This window comes from Salvelinus sp. IW2-2015, linkage group LG20 (genome assembly GCF_002910315.2).
Source record: "Salvelinus sp. IW2-2015 linkage group LG20, ASM291031v2, whole genome shotgun sequence".
NCBI lineage: Eukaryota > Metazoa > Chordata > Actinopteri > Salmoniformes > Salmonidae > Salvelinus > Salvelinus sp. IW2-2015.
The window spans coordinates 67,932,271-67,949,845 of record NC_036860.1 but is presented as its reverse complement, the minus strand read 5'-3'; the positions used below and the strand labels follow the sequence as shown (position 1 = coordinate 67,949,845).

The 17,575-nt window shown below is 43.2% G+C and overlaps 1 protein-coding gene across 1 annotated transcript; it reads left to right on the top strand.

Moving 5' to 3' along the window:
* The first annotated feature begins 306 nt into the window (after positions 1-306).
* Positions 307-15,978, top strand: sdad1 (SDA1 domain containing 1). The gene is made up of 19 exons (XM_024012403.2): positions 307-500; positions 2,665-2,769; positions 3,078-3,176; positions 3,283-3,393; positions 3,515-3,687; positions 3,779-3,911; positions 4,019-4,120; positions 4,214-4,283; positions 4,395-4,498; positions 4,588-4,645; positions 5,927-6,062; positions 6,409-6,506; positions 6,698-6,774; positions 7,275-7,404; positions 7,605-7,705; positions 8,026-8,210; positions 15,295-15,379; positions 15,469-15,633; positions 15,737-15,978. The coding sequence occupies exons 1-19, from the start codon at positions 399-401 to the stop codon at positions 15,782-15,784; spliced, it is 2,082 nt and encodes a 693-aa protein (XP_023868171.1). The 5' UTR covers positions 307-398; the 3' UTR covers positions 15,785-15,978.
* The last annotated feature ends 1,597 nt before the right edge of the window (positions 15,979-17,575 follow it).

The window sequence follows — 17,575 nt, the reverse complement described above, 5'->3', positions numbered from 1 at the left end:
GGGGTCTGCTCTGTCTGTTTCAATAGGCTAGAATGTGACGTATGCCATCTGCAATCGGTTGTTAATTTGATTTGGTCGTGGCTTATGATAATTTCCTATCTAGATGTTCAAAACAGTACTGTATTGCATATGGTTCTATATCATAATGTAACATTTTTTAAGTGGGTTATGTAAGGACCTTGATTTCAATATTCTTCTTTGCGCAACACTAGTGCCTAGTGTAGGGAATATTTGATTTCCTCCGAATTCACTGGGTTTTGGCAACGCGTTTCACTGCCACCTCGTTTGTTCCTCGGTACTTTCCGTCGCGAGTCTGAAAAAAATGGCGATCCATCAGTGAGCCACGTTGGTATTTTGATAACATATTTCTAATAAAGATATTCCTTTTAACACCGAAAATGAATAAAATAATGTCGGGTCGACACAACAACAAATTGCCAAACAATCTGCCGCAATTGCAGAACCTGATCAAGAGAGATCCACAGTCGTACACGGAAGAAGTGAGTATATAAAACGTAGTTAGGTAACGCATGCCGACTAGCTAACGTTAGTTTGACTAGTAAACAAACTAGTTGGCTAACTTGCTAGTTATCAGCTTTACATTTAACTAACATTAGAAAGCAAGCTATGTTGTGGGATCAATTAATGATGTCATGAATCATATAACTATATTGCTCACGTTAATTAGCTAGATTACTATATTTGATTGCATTACTAGATAGCTAACGCTAGCTAGCCAGCTATCTAAACTAGCTATCTAGTTATATCTTAGGTCAATTTTAGACACCATTTATTCATTATCTAATGTATTAATAAACTGTGTCTAATGGCAGTCAATAGCGACACAGCTTGTGGGATATCGCCCGACCCGTTGTTGTACATCTTTTAGCAGCACGTGTCCCTCGTTGGACCGTATGTTTTCCGTAGACGGTTTTGATGTGGCCTCTAGATCTGCATGTCTTTGATTGATGTGCATTCCGGATAATACACACGGCTCGTACATAACGCATCCTCCATTCAGGCTGTAATGGCGAGCCGCCGGGGGGGGGGCAGGGAAATGTGTACCATCATAATAAAACACAATTTTCCATCACATTTTCGGAAAACTTAAGTTGCACACCCGTGGCTGAATGCGGCAATAGTGTGCAATTGCAGTCCGCAATTCGGGGTGTTCCTACATATGGACATTCCAGGAACGCCTCCTCAAAATACACTGTAACATGCCCTCCGTTTTTAACGGAACAGTTCCCTACAGGCAGGCAAAGGACACTGTCTACCGGTCGCCCCCGCTAGCACACCAGGCCAGGGCAACACCGTGTACTAGCTAGCACACCAGGCAACACCGTGTACTAGCTAGCACACCAGGCAACACCGTGTACTAGCTAGCACACCAGGCCACTAGCTAGGTTGATAGTTGTGCCCAGTGGTCTAAGACAATGCATGTCACTGCAGTACCTGGTTCGAATCCAGGCTGCATCACATCCAGCCGTGAATGGGAGTCCCATARGGCGGCGCACAATTGGCCCAGCGTCGTCCGGGTTACAAATAAGAWTTTGTTCTTAACTGACTTGCCTAGTTAAATAGTTWAATAAAGGTTAATTCAATTAAAATGTAATTAATTAAATAGTTAGCTAGCACACTGTTTCGCTCCCGTACCAGAGTCCTCCTTAGAACTAGCTGGCTAAGCTAGCACACAGTCCCTCGCTGCCGCCTGCCGAACACGCACAGTGCCCGACAGGCGGGGGCGAAGGACACTGTCTACTGGTGTAAGGCTACCGTTGTCGCCCCTGCCCCTCCTTCTGTGGTGGTTGTAACATGTAGGCTCCCCGAACATCCCTCTGCTGATTTTTTTATGTCATTTGCATCGCCAAGCAGAGCCCAAGAAAGTATTAAATCCAATTATTTAATGCTACCACCCCCTCCAAATCAAAACAAACATAGATTCTAATCACACACCTGTCTGTGTTTCACACCTGTTTGTCTAGCTRATTAGCCTCACAATACATTCAGCAAACATGCTGCTGCAGACAGGAAGTAGAATGGAGCGTGTGAGCGCAAACATTGACATCCATGTTTGGTTTTGATTTGGAGGGGTGGTGTTGGCATCAAACATTTAATACTGTCTTGGGAACTGCTCGGCGACGCAAACGACAATGTTTCCATCAGAACTATCTACCAATTACGGTTACCATCCAACGTGGGACACGTGCTGACAAAACAGGTACAGCAACGAGTCGGGCAATATCTCACAAGCTATCGCTATGGAATGAGCGAAGACTGAAAATTACTGTTAAAATATCTGAATTTACTATTTAACTGTATACGTGACGAAGAGCTTTGTAGGCCTGGCTACATATTTTATACAGTCAGTGACTATTTAGCTAACTATGTCATTGCTTAGTAGTAATACATCAGACTGTAATATCTCGCTGGTTATAAGGACGAAATCAGCGGACAACAGGTGGAGTAAATTCAGATTAAGTTTACTCAACATTCTTCTGATTTATAAAAGGACTGTTCAGAATTTTGGACCCTATAAATTAGAGACGAGAGTGGCCGCTTATCCAGTCCAAACTCTGAATCGGGAGAGGCTAGCTATATCAATTCCTGCTGACTTGATTACGTATTTTTTCACGAAGATCGTCTTAATTTTCTWATCTACAGTTCCTGCAACAATATCGACACTACCAGTCCAATGTCCAGATCTTCAAACTCCAGCCTGACAAACCCAACAAGGAGCTGGCAGATCTGGTCATGTTCCTTGCTCAGGTACGATCATCACTCTCAAATCTAGTCTTATAAATAGTATGCCAAATTAATTTTATTAATAATATTTTGGATATAAATAAATAAAAAATAAAACAAACGTGAAATTAAATGTCACGTGAGTACCCTAGTTGGGGGGTCGAAGCTATCTCAAATCAGGAAATGTCTGTAGGCCTGCTGTATTTGTGGATCTTATTGGAAACCATAAACTGTCCATTATTTATAGATCGTCAACTGTAGACACAAGTACACTGCTGATGTTAATCCTGATGGGAAGCTATCGAGCTAAATCCACTATTGTCCTGTTCCAGGTTGGACACTGCTATCTGCAGCAACTTGCCTCTTTCCCTCAGGAGTTGACTGATCTCCTTATGAATCATCATACAGTCCTCGAGCCTGATCTACGGATGGTAAGAGAATAAATCAGCAGCAGATATTTTCTCACCCTTGTCAGCTGTTAAAAATAGGTGTATTTAATGTTTTTTTTTTGTTGTTGCGTGTTTCTCAATCGCTTAGACATTCTGCAAAGCCCTGATTCTGCTGAGGAACAAAGATCTGATTAACCCCACCGGTCTTCTGGAGCTGTTCTTTGAGTTGCTGCGCTGTCACGACAAGCTCCTCAGGAAGGTGAGCCCGGAGTGTCTCTCTGTCTCTCTGCACACCGGTATTGTTATTYCATTTGTATGGTCTGTCTCCAGTGTCAGTCACGGTCTGCCTCTCGCTTAGTCTCCTGTTCATCTCTTCCCAGACGCTGTACTCGCACATTGTGCATGACATAAAAAACATCAACTCCAAACACAAGAACAACAAAGTCAACACAACATTACAGAACTTCATGTACACCATGCTGAGAGACAGCAATCCTCTAGCAGCCAAGATCTCGCTAGATGTCATGATTGAGTTGTACAAGAGGAACATCTGGTAAGTAACATGCCTTGGCTCTGTGCTAAGTATCTTCAAAAACACGTCACCTGATATACATCTTTTTTATTTCCTTGTTTTCCGTTAACAGGAATGACGCCAAAACTGTTAACGTGATCACGACAGCATGTTTCTCCAAAGTCACAAAGATCCTCGTGGCAGGCATGAAGTTCTTCCTGGGCAAAGATGAAGATGAGAAGAGGGAGAGTGATTCAGAATCTGAGGCATGTGTACACCACACCACATAGGGGAGGGGGGGGTGAACATTTTGATTTGATTGGAGGAGAGACTTCCTTGCTCCGTCAGGTCTAAGCCAATCTCTTATCTTCAGGAGGAGGGTCCGTCGGCTAGAGACCTGATGGTGAGGTACTCTACAGGGAAGAAGACATCCAAGAACAAGAAGAAGATGGAGAAGGCCATGAAGGTCCTTAAGGTACGCTGAGAGTCCTGTGTTTTTTATTTTACTGAAGATACACTTTAGCTGGTTGGTTGTTAGTTAATGAATCTTTAACTTGATGATTCACAGAAACATAAGAAGAAGAAGAAGGTAGAGGTTTTCAATTTCTCTGCCATCCACTTGATTCATGATCCTCAAGGTATGTATGGTCACCCTCAAAAGCACACGCCTTTAAACTAAACTACATCTGGAACTTATTTTATGTCGCTCTATTCTGGTTTTCCTAAGAAATGTTACATTTTTTGCACAGAATTTTCAGAGAAGCTACTAAAGCAGTTGGAAGACTCYAATGAGCGTTTTGAGGTGAAGATCATGATGATGGAACTAATATCCCGACTGGTTGGGATTCATGAGGTAAGAAAATGATATGAACAGTGCAATTATTCTACAATGTAAAAAAATAAATAAAGACATTCATGTTGTTATTTCTATTCTTCCCACAGCTCTTTCTCTTCAACTACTATCCCTTTGTACAGCGGTTCATTCAGCCCCATCAAAGAGGTAAGCTCTAAGCGAGGGCTCCTCTTGTAATTAAAACCTACAAATCAAATGATGTCACATGCGCCGAATACAACCGCTGTAGGCCTTACCGTGAAATGATTACTTACAAGCCCTTAACCAACAATGCAGTTTTAAGAAAATAGAGTTTAGAATTTACTATATTTACTAAATAAAATAAAATAAAAAAATATATAAAGTAACACAATAAAATAACAATAATGAGGCTATATACAGGGGGTACTGGTGCTGAGTCAATGTGGGGGGGTACAGGTTAGTCGAGGCAATTTGTAAAGTGACTGCATGGATAATAAACAGCGAATAGCAGCAGTGTAAAACAATGGGGGGGCAATGCAAATAGTTTGGGTGGCCACCAAGGAACTTGACACTGTTCAGCCCTCCTTTTCCAGTAGTCCACGATCATCATCTTTGTTTACGTTGAGGGGGAGGTTGTTGTCCTGGCAACACACTGCCAGGTCTCTGACCTCCTCCCTATAGGCTGTCTCATCGTTGTCGGTGATCAGGCCTATCACCGTTGGGTCGTCAGCAAACTTAATGATGGTGTTGGAGTCGTGCTTGGCCACGCAGTTGTAGGTGAACAGGGAGTACAGGAGGGGACTGAGCATGCACCCCTGAGGGGCCCCTGTGTTGAGGATTAGCATGGCGGCTGTGTTGTTACCTACCTTCACCACCTGGGGGCGTCCCGTCATGAAGTCCACTATCCAGTTGCAGAGGATGGTGTTTAGTTCCAGGGTAGTTCGCTTAGTGATGAGCTTTGAGGTCACTATAGTGTTGAACGCTGAGCTGCAGTCAATGAACAGCATTCTCACGTAGGTGTTCCTTTTGTCCAGGTGGGAAAGGGCAGTGTGGAGTGCGATTGAGATTGCGTCATCCTTGGATCTGTTGCGGCGGTATGCTTATTGGTGTGGGCCTAGTGTTTCCGGGATGATGGTGTTGTGAGCCATGACCAGCCTTTCAAAACACTTCATGGCTACCGACGTGAGTGCTACTGGGCAGTAGTCATTTAGGCAGGTTACCTTCGCTTTCTTGGGCACAGGGACTATGGTGGTCTGCTTGAAACATGTAGCTATTACAGACTCGGTCAGGGAGAGGTTGAAAATGTCAGTGAAGACTGTACAGCGTTTTTTCCCCAGCCCCATCAAAGAGGTATGTTCTAAGAAAGGGCTCAGCTTGTCATTGAAAACAAGCGTGCAACTAGTCATGTTTCGTTTTTTAATAGAACTTGAGTTGAAAATAATATTTATGTTCTTCTTTCTTCTCCAGAGGTCACCAAGATACTCCTGTGTGCTGCCCAGTCCTCCCATCAACTAGTTCCACCTGAGATCATCCAGCCTGTCATCATGACCATAGCCAATAACTTTGTGACAGACAGAAACTCGGGAGAGGTGATGTGTGTTGGGTAAGGGAGTCACTCACACCTATGATTCCTCTGTAACCTGGTTGGATGGCCATTGTAAAGTCACTCACACCTATGATTCCTCTGTAACCTGGTTGGATGGCCATTGTAAAGTCACTCACATATTGTTCTCTACGCTGGTTGGTGGCCATTGTAAAGTCACTACACCTATGATTCCTCGTAACTGGTTGGATGGCCATTGTTAAAGTCATTCACCTCTTGCGTGATGATTGTTACCATGGATACTGTATATAACACTGTTATATACAGTTGAGATTTGTACAGCATCAGTTATTGGTTAATAACATGGATATATAGAGTAACAGAGTGTGGGACTTGCTTTGTACAGCATCAATGCCATCAAGGAGGTGGCAGCTCGTTGTCCCCTAGCCATCACAGAAGAGCTGCTCCAGGACCTGGCTCAGTACAAGATGCACAAAGACAAGAGTAAGTAGTCTGTCCTTACAGGAAGTAGTCTGTCCTTACAGGAAGTAGTCTGTCCTTACAGTAGTAGGCTAACATGTCTGTTTTGAATCTTTTTCTCTTTAACCATGTGGCTACAAGAGATTATTCATCACGTGTCACAATTAAAACAATTCAAAGGGTTTCAATGAGGGTTATTTCAATGTCATTTTTAGATGTGATGATGTCTGCCAGAGGACTCATTCAGCTCTTCAGAAGCCTGGATCCAAAGATGCTGCATAAGAGAGACAGGGTATGTTGCTGAGACCAATGTAATATACATTTTAAAATGATCTCAACATCGTCATGTTTTTCCCTCCCTCGTTCTAAGGCCCATATACTAGGTGGTTCCTCTGTGTGGAAGTCCAATCAGGGCTGAGGTATGCTAGGCTCCTCCTCTATGTGGAAGTCCCCTCAGGGCTGAGGTATGCTAGGCACCTCCTCTATGTGGAAGTCCCCTCAAGGCTGGGGTATGCTAGGCTCCTCCTTCTCTATGTGGAAGTCCTCTCAGGGCTGAGGTATGCTAGGCTCCTCCTCCTCTATGTGGAAGTCCTCTCAGGGCTGAGGTATGCTAGGCTCCTCCTCTGTGTGGATGTCCTCTCAGGGCTGAGGTATGCTAGGCTCCTCCTCCTCTATGTGGAAGTCCTTTCAGGGCTGAGGTATGCTAGGCTCCTCCTCTGTGTGGAAGTCCTCTAAGGGCTGAGGTGCTGAGGGCTGAGGTACTGATAACTTAACCATTGCGTTGTTTACTAGGGTCGACCCACAGAGTTGTCTACCGACGCTAAGATCCAGGACTATGGCGAGATGGGGGCCAAGACCTACATCCCTGGAGCAGAGGTTCTGGAGGTGGAGGAGAAAGAGGAGGGAGAAGAGGGGGACGGTGGTAAGGATTGGATCGTGTTTCGTCATTATTATACAACTGGAAACTTCTACCTGTTTGGTTTTTGCTGCAAGGACTCTCATTTTTTCTTTGCAAGGACTGTATTTCCAAGATGCAATAGATGATGTTCTGTGTGGAAAAAATAGGTTGAAATATTGATTATTTGATCATTTCTTCCTCTGCGTTTCCTCTTCATCATCTAGATGGCTGGGAGAGTGCCAGYAGTATCAGTGGTGGTGATGATGATGAGGACGGAGAATGGATCAATGTTCACCACTCCTCTGATGAAGACACCGCAGAAATGGTATGGTTCTGCATCAACCCCATTGTCCGTTAGGTGTTCTGGGTTGGTGACCTGATTTTGAAAAGCTGGGCTGGCTCGCGTTCAATTGAGCACACCGTAGCAAAACAATTTGTATCAGAAAACTAAAATGAGCACTTCTTATTGGACAGGTTAAGGTTRTCCCTYCCTGTTTCTGTCCGTTTTCTGCCATTTGGTGCKGAATGAACACTACCCTGGTGATTAGTGTTCTGATTGGTGAATAAGGTGTTTTTATTGGTGAAAAACATGTTCTTATTGGTGAATAACGTCTTCTCRTTGGCCATTGTATGTGTCTCGCCCAGGCTGAGAAGCTGAAGAGTATGGATCCAGAGGAGAGGAAGGCCAAGGCAGCAGCGGTCAGCTCCAGTCGACTCCTCACTCAGGAYGACTTCAAGAAGATCCGTCTGGCTCAGCTGGCTAAAGAGGTCAACGCTGCCCCGGGCAAGGGACAGAAGAGGAAGATGGTGGAAGATGATGATGGTGAAAGGTCAGTCTTGTTTTCTTGTTATTTTACCTCCGCTCCTATGATTAATATAATTCAAAACAGGSCCGACTTTTTGTTACAATGATGACTGTGGATCCATGTTTTACCTGATGGGAATATCTTATTTAAAATGCTTTGATGCTGCGTTTAGACCAAGGACGCAAAAACCGYCATACCAGTTGGTATAACGGGACAAGAAAGCAAGGAAGAGGGTGACGACAAAAGCACGCCAGCACGACGGTGTGCGTTGCTATGGTGATATCCGTAAACAAACAGTRCAAATGAACATCCGGTAGAAAACAACGCTACGGCGAAAGTTGTAATATTTTAACTCTGGCAGCAAGTCCCTTTATACCGTGGCGGCTAGGGCTGACCMCGTTTAGTCGACCGGGGCGATTGTTTGGTCGATAGTTGGTCGACCAAGATTTCTTGAGTCGAGCAATAGCAAAAACGTGGTGTACAAGACACCTGTCTGATCGRCTCCTGTCTGAGTGGACTGATCCAGGCCATGGTGATGGCACTGTCCATCACTCTAAGACATTTGCTACTGAAATTGTACATGGTTATATTACATAAGATCAATGGGGTGCAACACTAATAAAAAAKAWTATTATTTTATAGCAAATKAGCTTTCTCTCGCGTCGGATAGCGGTTGCTGTCCGCGGTTCTGAGACATCAGTACGCTGTGGATTTGGAGCCTTTTTCCTAGACCCATGTTGCTATGTGCATGATAGCAAAGTTACCCAGCATATTGGTGTTGAGAACAATGCAGCGGAGGCAGCAGAGGAATGAGGAGACGAGAAAACAGCCCTTGCCTTAATTGTCTAAGAAAAGAGAGGAGAGGGGAAACCCCAACTTAATTAGGTCTATAATCAATAGCCGAACTGTTAGGTGTGCCTGGCTTTATAAATCAACCACATATACAGCGCATTCTGAAASTATTCAGACCACTTCACTTTTTCCACATTTTGTTACGTAAACAGCCTTATTCTAACATTGATCAAATAAATGTCTCATTAATCTACACACAATACCCCATAATAACAAAACAAAAACAGGTTTTTAGAAATGTTTGCAAATGTATTAAAAATAAATTACATATCATATTTACATAAGTATTTAGTCCCTTTTGGCAGCGATTACAGCCTTGGGTATGACGCTACAAGCTTGGCACACCTGTATTTGGGGAGTTTCTCCCATTCTTCTCTGCAGAGCCTCTCAAGCTCTGTCAGGTTGGATGGGGAGTGTCCCTGGACAGCTATTTTTAGGTCTCTACAGAGATGTTCGATCGGGTTTAAGTCCGGGCTCTGGCTAGGCCACTTGAGGACGTTCAGAGACTTGTCCCGAAGCCACTCCTGCGTTGTCTTGGCTGTGTGCTTAGGGTTGTTGTCCTGTTGGAAGGTAAAGCTCCTGAGGTCCTGAGCACTCTGGAGCAGTTTTTCATCAAGGATCTCTGCTCTGTTCATCTTTCCGTCAATCCTGACTACTCTCCCTGCCGCTGAAAAACATCCCCACAGCATGATGCTGCCACCACTATGCTTCACTGTATGGATGGTGGTCAGGTGATGAGCGGTGCCTGGTTTCCTCCAGACGTAACGAGTTAAATCTTGGTTTCATCAGACCARAGAATCTTATTTCTCATGGTCAGAGTCCTTTAGCTGCCTTTTGCCAAACTCTAAGCGGGCTGTCATGTGCCTTTTACTGAGGAGTGGCTTCTACCATAAATGCCTGATTGGTGGAGTGCTGCAGAGATGGTTGTCCTTCTGTAAGGTTCTCCCATCTCCACAGAGGAACTCTGGAGCTCTGTCGGAGTGACCATCGGGTTCTTGGTCACCTCCCTGACCAAGGYCCTTCCCCCGATTGCTCAGTTTGACCGGGCAGCCAGCTCCAGGAAGAGTCTTGGTGGTTCCAAACTTCTTCCATTTAAGAATGATGGAGGCCACTGTGTTCTTGAATACTGCAGACATTTCTTGGTACCTTTCCCCGGATCTGCGCCTCGACGCACAGTCATGTCTCAGAGCTCTATGGACAATTCCTTTGACCTCATGGTTTGGTTTTTGCTCTGACATGCACTGTAATCTGTGAGACCTTATGGTGTGTGTCTTTCCAAATCATGTCCAATCAATTGAATTTACCACGGGGGGGGACTCCAATCAAGTTGTAGAAACATCTCAAGGATGATACATGGAAACAAGATGCACCTGAGCGCAATTTCGAGTCTCATAGCAAAAGGTCTGAATAGTTATGTAAATAAGGTATTTGTTTACATAACATTTACAACCATTTCTAAAAACCAGTTTTTGCTTCATTATTATGGGTTATTGTGTGTAGATTGAGACATTTATTTTATCCATTTTTAGAACAACGTTGTTACGTAACAAAATGTGTGAAAAGTGAAGGGGTCTGAATACTTTCCCAATGCACTGTATCTACAGAAATAAGACTGATCATGCTTGTGTTGCCGGTGAGTGTTTGTTTAATAGCCTACTGATTCTGTGAGCACCAAGCCTCACACAACATGTCAGATAAACAATTCCACAAATTTGTCTGTCTGTAGTCTTTGCTGTTGGAACAGGCTCTCTGGAATAACTTATTTATTTAGTGTTGTTTACACTGTTCAAATTGTCAGAAATTATATTTATAATAATAACCTTCTTGATCTCCTTGTTATTATTATCATTATAATAAGTAAAGTCATTATCGTTAGTAGGCTTAGTATATCAGTCTTGTATAACCACTATCGAGGTGTAGGCCTTAGAGCGCATCCTGTTTAGTCTTAATACCGTAACTTACTGAGGCCTATATTTCAATGCTTGTGTATCAATCATTCATTCGTTCATGTCATTACACAGCATAGAAGTCATTAATGATTTGATATGCAATCAAGCGTTTTAGTCTTAAAATAAAATAAGTGACCTTCAAATAATTAGCGTAAACAATAGCATTCACGAATGCGTGCTTTCCAAAATGTTTTACTTACGACACTCTCTGGTACGCTTCATTTATTTAGTGTTTACATTATTCCAAACGTTCAGAAAAGTATATTGTAATCGAACAGGACCTGTTACATTTATTCCACACATTTGACTTCCCCTTTATCTCCTGAGCAACCAGTAAACATTCCCTCGTTTTGAGTTTGTCACGTCATCTGCATCTATTTTGCTGTCACCTTTTTCTGTGTTCAGAGTTTGTTCGCATATCATAACTACATGAATACATTTTTGTTAAGGGTCAGGACCTATTGCAGGGGTGCGCCACTACTATTTTGAGAAGGTGCAGTGACACAAATCTCCTAGGTGACAAAGGTCCGGATGGTTATCGTCCTTTATCGGCGCTGTGGTACAGCGTAGTAACAAACACAGTCGTCTACGACTTAGGAAACATGTTGTTATATAAAATGTACATTAAATGAAACTACCTAATTTTTTTATTAATTACAACTTATTTTGAATGTAAACATGTGCAACATTGCATCAACATTGCTGAAGAACAAAAAGTGGTTGCATAATTCTGTGCAAAAAGTGCACTGTGAATCATTTGTACACGCACCCAAGGAATACAACAAATAAATTATTTAAATAAAATAAAGTGCATGTTTTCTGGAGAACGAAAAGAAGGATCTGAATGCAAAGAACGTCACTTTGGGTCATGCAATATTTTACCAATATATGGCCAAGATAACACAGCTAAGGGTTGTTCTTAATCACGACGCAATGCAGAGTGCCTGGATACAGCCCTTAGCTGTGGTATATTGGCCATATACCACAAACCCCTGAGGTGCCTTATTGCTATTATAAACTGGTTACCAACCTAATTAGAGCAGTAAAAATAAATGTTTTGTCATACCCGTGGTATACGGTCTGATATACCACAGCTTTCAGCCAATCAGCATTCAGGGCTCGAACCACCCAGAGTATAATCATGTCTAAGTCATTCTGGGCCCTGCATTAATGAGAGAAATTACACTTTCTGTCTCCTGCCAAGTCTTTGAACTTTGGCACAAATGGTGTGAGAACAACGTTAGAGATATTTGGAACTCACTCTGGGGCGAACGTCACGCTGGGGAGACCATTTTAGATATTTGGAACTCACGCTGGGGAGACCGTCACGCTGGGGAGATCGTTAGAGATATTTGGAACTCACGCTGGGGAGACCGTCACGCTGGGGAGACCGTTAGAGATATTTGGAACTCACGCTGGGGAGACCGTTAGAGATATTTGGAACTCACGCTGGGGCGGCCGTCACGCTGGGGAGACCGTTAGAGATATTTGGAACTCACGTGTGAAACGGTTAATAAAGTTAATTGTGGAGAAGGCTGATTCACAGCTGTATGTGGAGCGAAACAGGATCAGGATGTATAGTGCCAGTCTCTTGAGAACAGAGACATCAGCTGCAGGTACCATCTTTTCCCCAGGAAGTGACCGGGTCACAATCACCAGCCTACTCCTTCACACACATTTGAATCAACTCCATTTGCAGTGATGTAACATCTACCCATCTGAAGATCTGTTTTGGTTCATTTGTGACCATGAAGGGTTCTGGATGAGCACCAGCAGTTCTCTTCCAACAGTGAAGTCATCAAAGTGAGCCTTGAAGTTGATCTATCAGATTCTGGATGAAATCAACATGGTTGGGAACATGCTTGCCTCTGAGTTTGTCCCCAAAATATTGGGGAAGAGGACAAGTTCTCCCTGTAGATCATTCTTGAAAAACCTAGATTTCTTCTGGAAAGCCCGGACTGCTGTTATCATATGACACACGGTTGTCCCTTACCTGTAGCTTAACATTCAGTTGATTACGGTGTGATGTAATGTCGGTCAAAAATGCAACTATTTTCATCTTCTGAAAACTTAAACTGAGTTGCCTTGTCACTCTTTTTTGCTCTGATAAGAAAGTTTTGATTTCCTGCTGAATGGCCTAAAAGCATTCCCAAACTCAGCCTTTGCTGACATTGTTGTCCAGTAGTAGGTCATCACTGGCATTGGCCTCTCAAAAAGTTGATCCGTTTCATCATCGTTGTCATGACCTCAGAATACTCTTTTCCCAGACTGGCACACAGGACAGATTGATGGATGAGGCAGTGATATGTCGGGTTAGGGTGGTCCTCTTTCAAATGTGTAACCAGTCCCCTCCTTCCTGTCATGGCTGGAGCTCCATCTGTGGTGATGGAGACCCCTGACTTCAGATCTCTCCCCGTTTTTGTCAGCATCTCTTTGATGGCATCATGGATATCCTCTCCCTGTGTGTGTGCTTCTAGATGTGTTAAGCCCAACAGCTCCTCACAGAATTCCTTCTTTGTTTCATTATAAAATCTGGCAAACACCAGAAGCTGGGCATTATCAGTGTAATCTGTACGATTCATCCACAGCTAATGAAATGCATTCTGAATGGCCTCTTTAAGTTGTGAAGTTAAATCTTTGGCTAATATTTCAGTTCTCCTCAATGCTGTGGAGTCTGACAGTGGGATCTGTTTGATATTTTTCTTTACCTTCAAGCAGTGGTGTCAAGCAACTTCACACACGCATTCTTGTACCATCTCAGCATTTGAAAAAGTTTTGTGTTTTCCCAAAACCCAAGGTATCCTCAGTGAGAACACTCCATCCATTGCAAGTTGTTGGTCTGTCGGGGGGAATTGACAAGGACTTTGGTGCAGCTCTCGTGTTGGGATTTGAGTTGGTTAACCTTGTTTGTTCTGACCATGTTCAGGGGATACATCTGATCCAATTTACTATGCCTGGTGTCTTAATGGCGCTTAACATTTGGCACTTTCACCAGAGCTACTGACTCACTGCATATCAGGCACATTGGTTTTGTGTTAGTTGAAGAAATACTGTTCCGTCCACTCGTCTTTGAATATACGGTTTTCAGAGTCAACTTTTTTGTTTTTTGTTGAACAAGCTATGTTAACAAAGATACTGGTAACAAAGATACTGGTAACAAAGATACTGGTAACAAAGATACTGGTAACAAAGATACTGGTAACAAAGATACTGGTAACAAAGCTCCTATCTGTGATATTTACAGTTGAATCGCTGTCAAATCTTTCTGATTCTTTCTGCCTGCTTGTACCAAGTTTCCACAAAAGATATTTGGATCAATGTGATTGGGTAAAACGCAGCCTCTTGTATTTGCATATAGTCACGCGATTGGATTAGATGGGGCACTAGTAGAGGTGGCCGTTGCGTCGAGAAAGTGAAAAAGACCCAGTTGATTATTTTTAGACAGTTTATAAAAAAAAAATATATATATATATATATATATATATATATTAACTATTCTATAACAAAATGCTATGTTGTCTGGATTGACCCTTCTCTGGGTCCAGACCCGGACCGCCAGTTGAGTTTGGTTGCCCTCTTGGTCACGTGCATGCGATGCATACGTGTGTCACGTAAAGAGAACAAGGTTTTAGGGAGTGTTTTTTCCCCCTAAACAAATGAGGGATTTCGCTAACAACTTTTCAGTCAGCTTCAGCAACACGGACAGCACGATAAACACTGTTGATGTTCTGTGGTGGTCGTTGCAGCAGGGAGGAGAGACGGACAATGGGTGCTAGTTACAGTCACTCGCTGTCTTTTTTTGTTATTTTTTTTTTACACAGCACAGCAAGTCTGAGCCCAGCCTGGCACAAATCAATTACGGTCGGACTCCCTTTAGTCTTCTGTGTGTCTTAATTATTTCATCAAACAGTGTGCTTAAAGCATCAGACAAGCTCAGTGCATATAGTTGATTTGATTAAAACACAGGATGTGTCAATTATATGGAAAAATACACGTTATAGAATTTCGTCGAAAGACAAGAACAGACGATTCTCGGTCGACCAAGATTTTTTTATTTAGTCGAGGACAGTCCTAGTGGAGGCTGACGGCATTCACTGCCAGCCGCAATGGCATTTACCGCTGTGCTCTCATTGAAAACAATGACATCCGGTTCGCTGTCTACCTCGTACCATCTAAACGCAGCATAAGTGTGATAAACACTCATGCAAACTGTTGGAAATAGTTTAACTGCCATTTTTTGTGTGTGTGTGTGTGTGTGTGGTGTGTGTGTGAGCATCTTAACTAATAACATGTCAAACCGTTTTCAGAGGGGAAATCCTTACCTTGAGAGACATTGAAAAGCTGCACAAGAAACCCAAGGAAGACAAGGAATCAAGACTTGCCACTGCACAGGTGACAATCTCAATCAAGAACATGTGCTGAATTCTAATGATCGTATTCTTAGGATTTCAGGAGATCATGTGGTTTTGTTTTGACGGTAGGCTGGCCGCTCAGACAGGAAGGAGTTTGTGAAGAAGAGGAAGGAGAAGCTAAACCCGTTCGCGTCCACCAGCAACAAGGACAAGAGGAGGAACAAAGACTTCAGGATGATGAGACACAGTCGAAACGTACGGACCAAGAACAAGAGATCCTTCAGAGATAAACAGGTACATAAATTTTTTTTTTTTGTGTACAGCATAATTGGACAATGTGTGTTTTTGTCAGTATTATTTATCTCGATGTTGCATTTCTCTCTCTTTCTCCATACAGATTGCTCTAAGAGATGCACTCATTAAGAGAAAGAAGCAATACAAATAGCAATGTCACTGTATGCCGTGGACTCTGGTTCCTAAGGACATTATGGCTTCCGTGAACTTGGGCTGTTAAATGAAGATGGGGAATGGTTCATTTTAACGTGGTCTGTTAAATCATGCTGTGTTTTTTTTCTTTTTCTAAGGTAGTAGGCTGTAATCACACTGCCTTCTATTAAAAGATTTACCATCAATCGTTTACTCCCTTCTCCTATTTGCTCTTTTGTTCAGTTTGCTTCATATTTCCATACACCTTTTGATGTGAAGATTAGATTATGTTCCTGCCAACAAATGAAATGTAACTCCTCTAGATTGACATGATAGACAATTAATAAATGCAGACAGGATTTAAATGTCAAGATTTCCAGGACAAACACACATATATATATAATATAGGGACAGATCAGTCTACTTCATTACGATGCCACCTTCAACCCCTACAAGTAAAGACAGTTTTGAGTTGTTGTAATGCTTCTCTCAGCTGGAATTCATTCACACTTAACTGGTATTTAGAATTCAATCAAACATTCCTGTTCGTCTATTATGATGCACCTTTCTTTTAGACTCAGAAGTCCCCCAGTTGGGCAGAGACTCGTAGAAGTCCCCCAGTTGGGCAGAGACTCGTAGAAGTCCCCCAGTTGGGCAGAGACTCGTAGAAGTCACCCAGTTGGGCAGATGAGTTTGTTATTTTGGATCTTGTTTTGGGTGTGTTGTCTGTAGCATCACCATGACGAGTATCTCCACAGTGCTTGGTATGGGCATGATGCCTCTGTGTCAGTACGTCTACACACATGCCCGGGGTGGAGGCAGGCACCATCACAACACCATACTTTAATATAGGTAATGACCGTTTCTGTTTTCCATTCTGTTTCTTGATGTTTTGAATCTTTGTCTTCAGTCTCACTCGCTCCCTTTTTCCTCCCTCTGACTACTCAACCTTTTCCCATGGAGAGAGTCGTTTGATAAACTCTGTAGGTCAGAGACTGTAATAAGAATCTTCAAATGCACTGGAATGGAATAAAAGTTTTACCAGTATAGGAGGAAAATAACCTCCCTCAACGTCAACAAAACGAAGGAGCTGATCGTGGACGACAGGAGACAGTAGCGAGAGCACGCCCCCATCCACATTGACAGGGTAGCAGTGGAGAGGTTGAAAAGCTTCAAGTTCCTCAGTGTGCACATCACTGACAACCTGAAATGGCCCATCCACACAGACAGTGTGGTGAAGACGGTGCAACAGCACCTCTTCAACCTCAGGAGTCTGAATAAATTTGGCCTGGCCCTGCACACCCTCACAAACTTTTACAGATGCACCATTGAGAGCATCCTGTCGGGCTGTATCACCGCCTGGTACTGCAATTGCACCGTCTGTGAACGCAGGGCTCTACAGAGGGTGGTGCAGTCTGCACAACACATAATTGAGGGCACACTGCCTGCCGTCCAGGAGATCTACAGCACCCGGTGTCACAGGAAGGCCAAGAAGATCATCAAGGACCTCAGCCCCCCGAACCACAGACTGCTCACCCCGCTWCCATCTAGAAGGCAGAGACAGTACAGGTGCATCAAAGCTGGGACCGAGAGACTGAAAACCCGTTATCTTCAGGCCATAATAGTCACCATGAGCTGGCCTCCACCCRGTACCCTGCCCTGAACCTTAGTCAATGTCACTAGCCGGCTACCACCCGGTACCCTGCCCTGCACCTTAGAGACTGCTGCCGTATGTACATAGTAACATAGTGAACACTAGTCACTTTAATAATGTTTCCATACTGTTTTTAACCACTTCATATGTATAAAT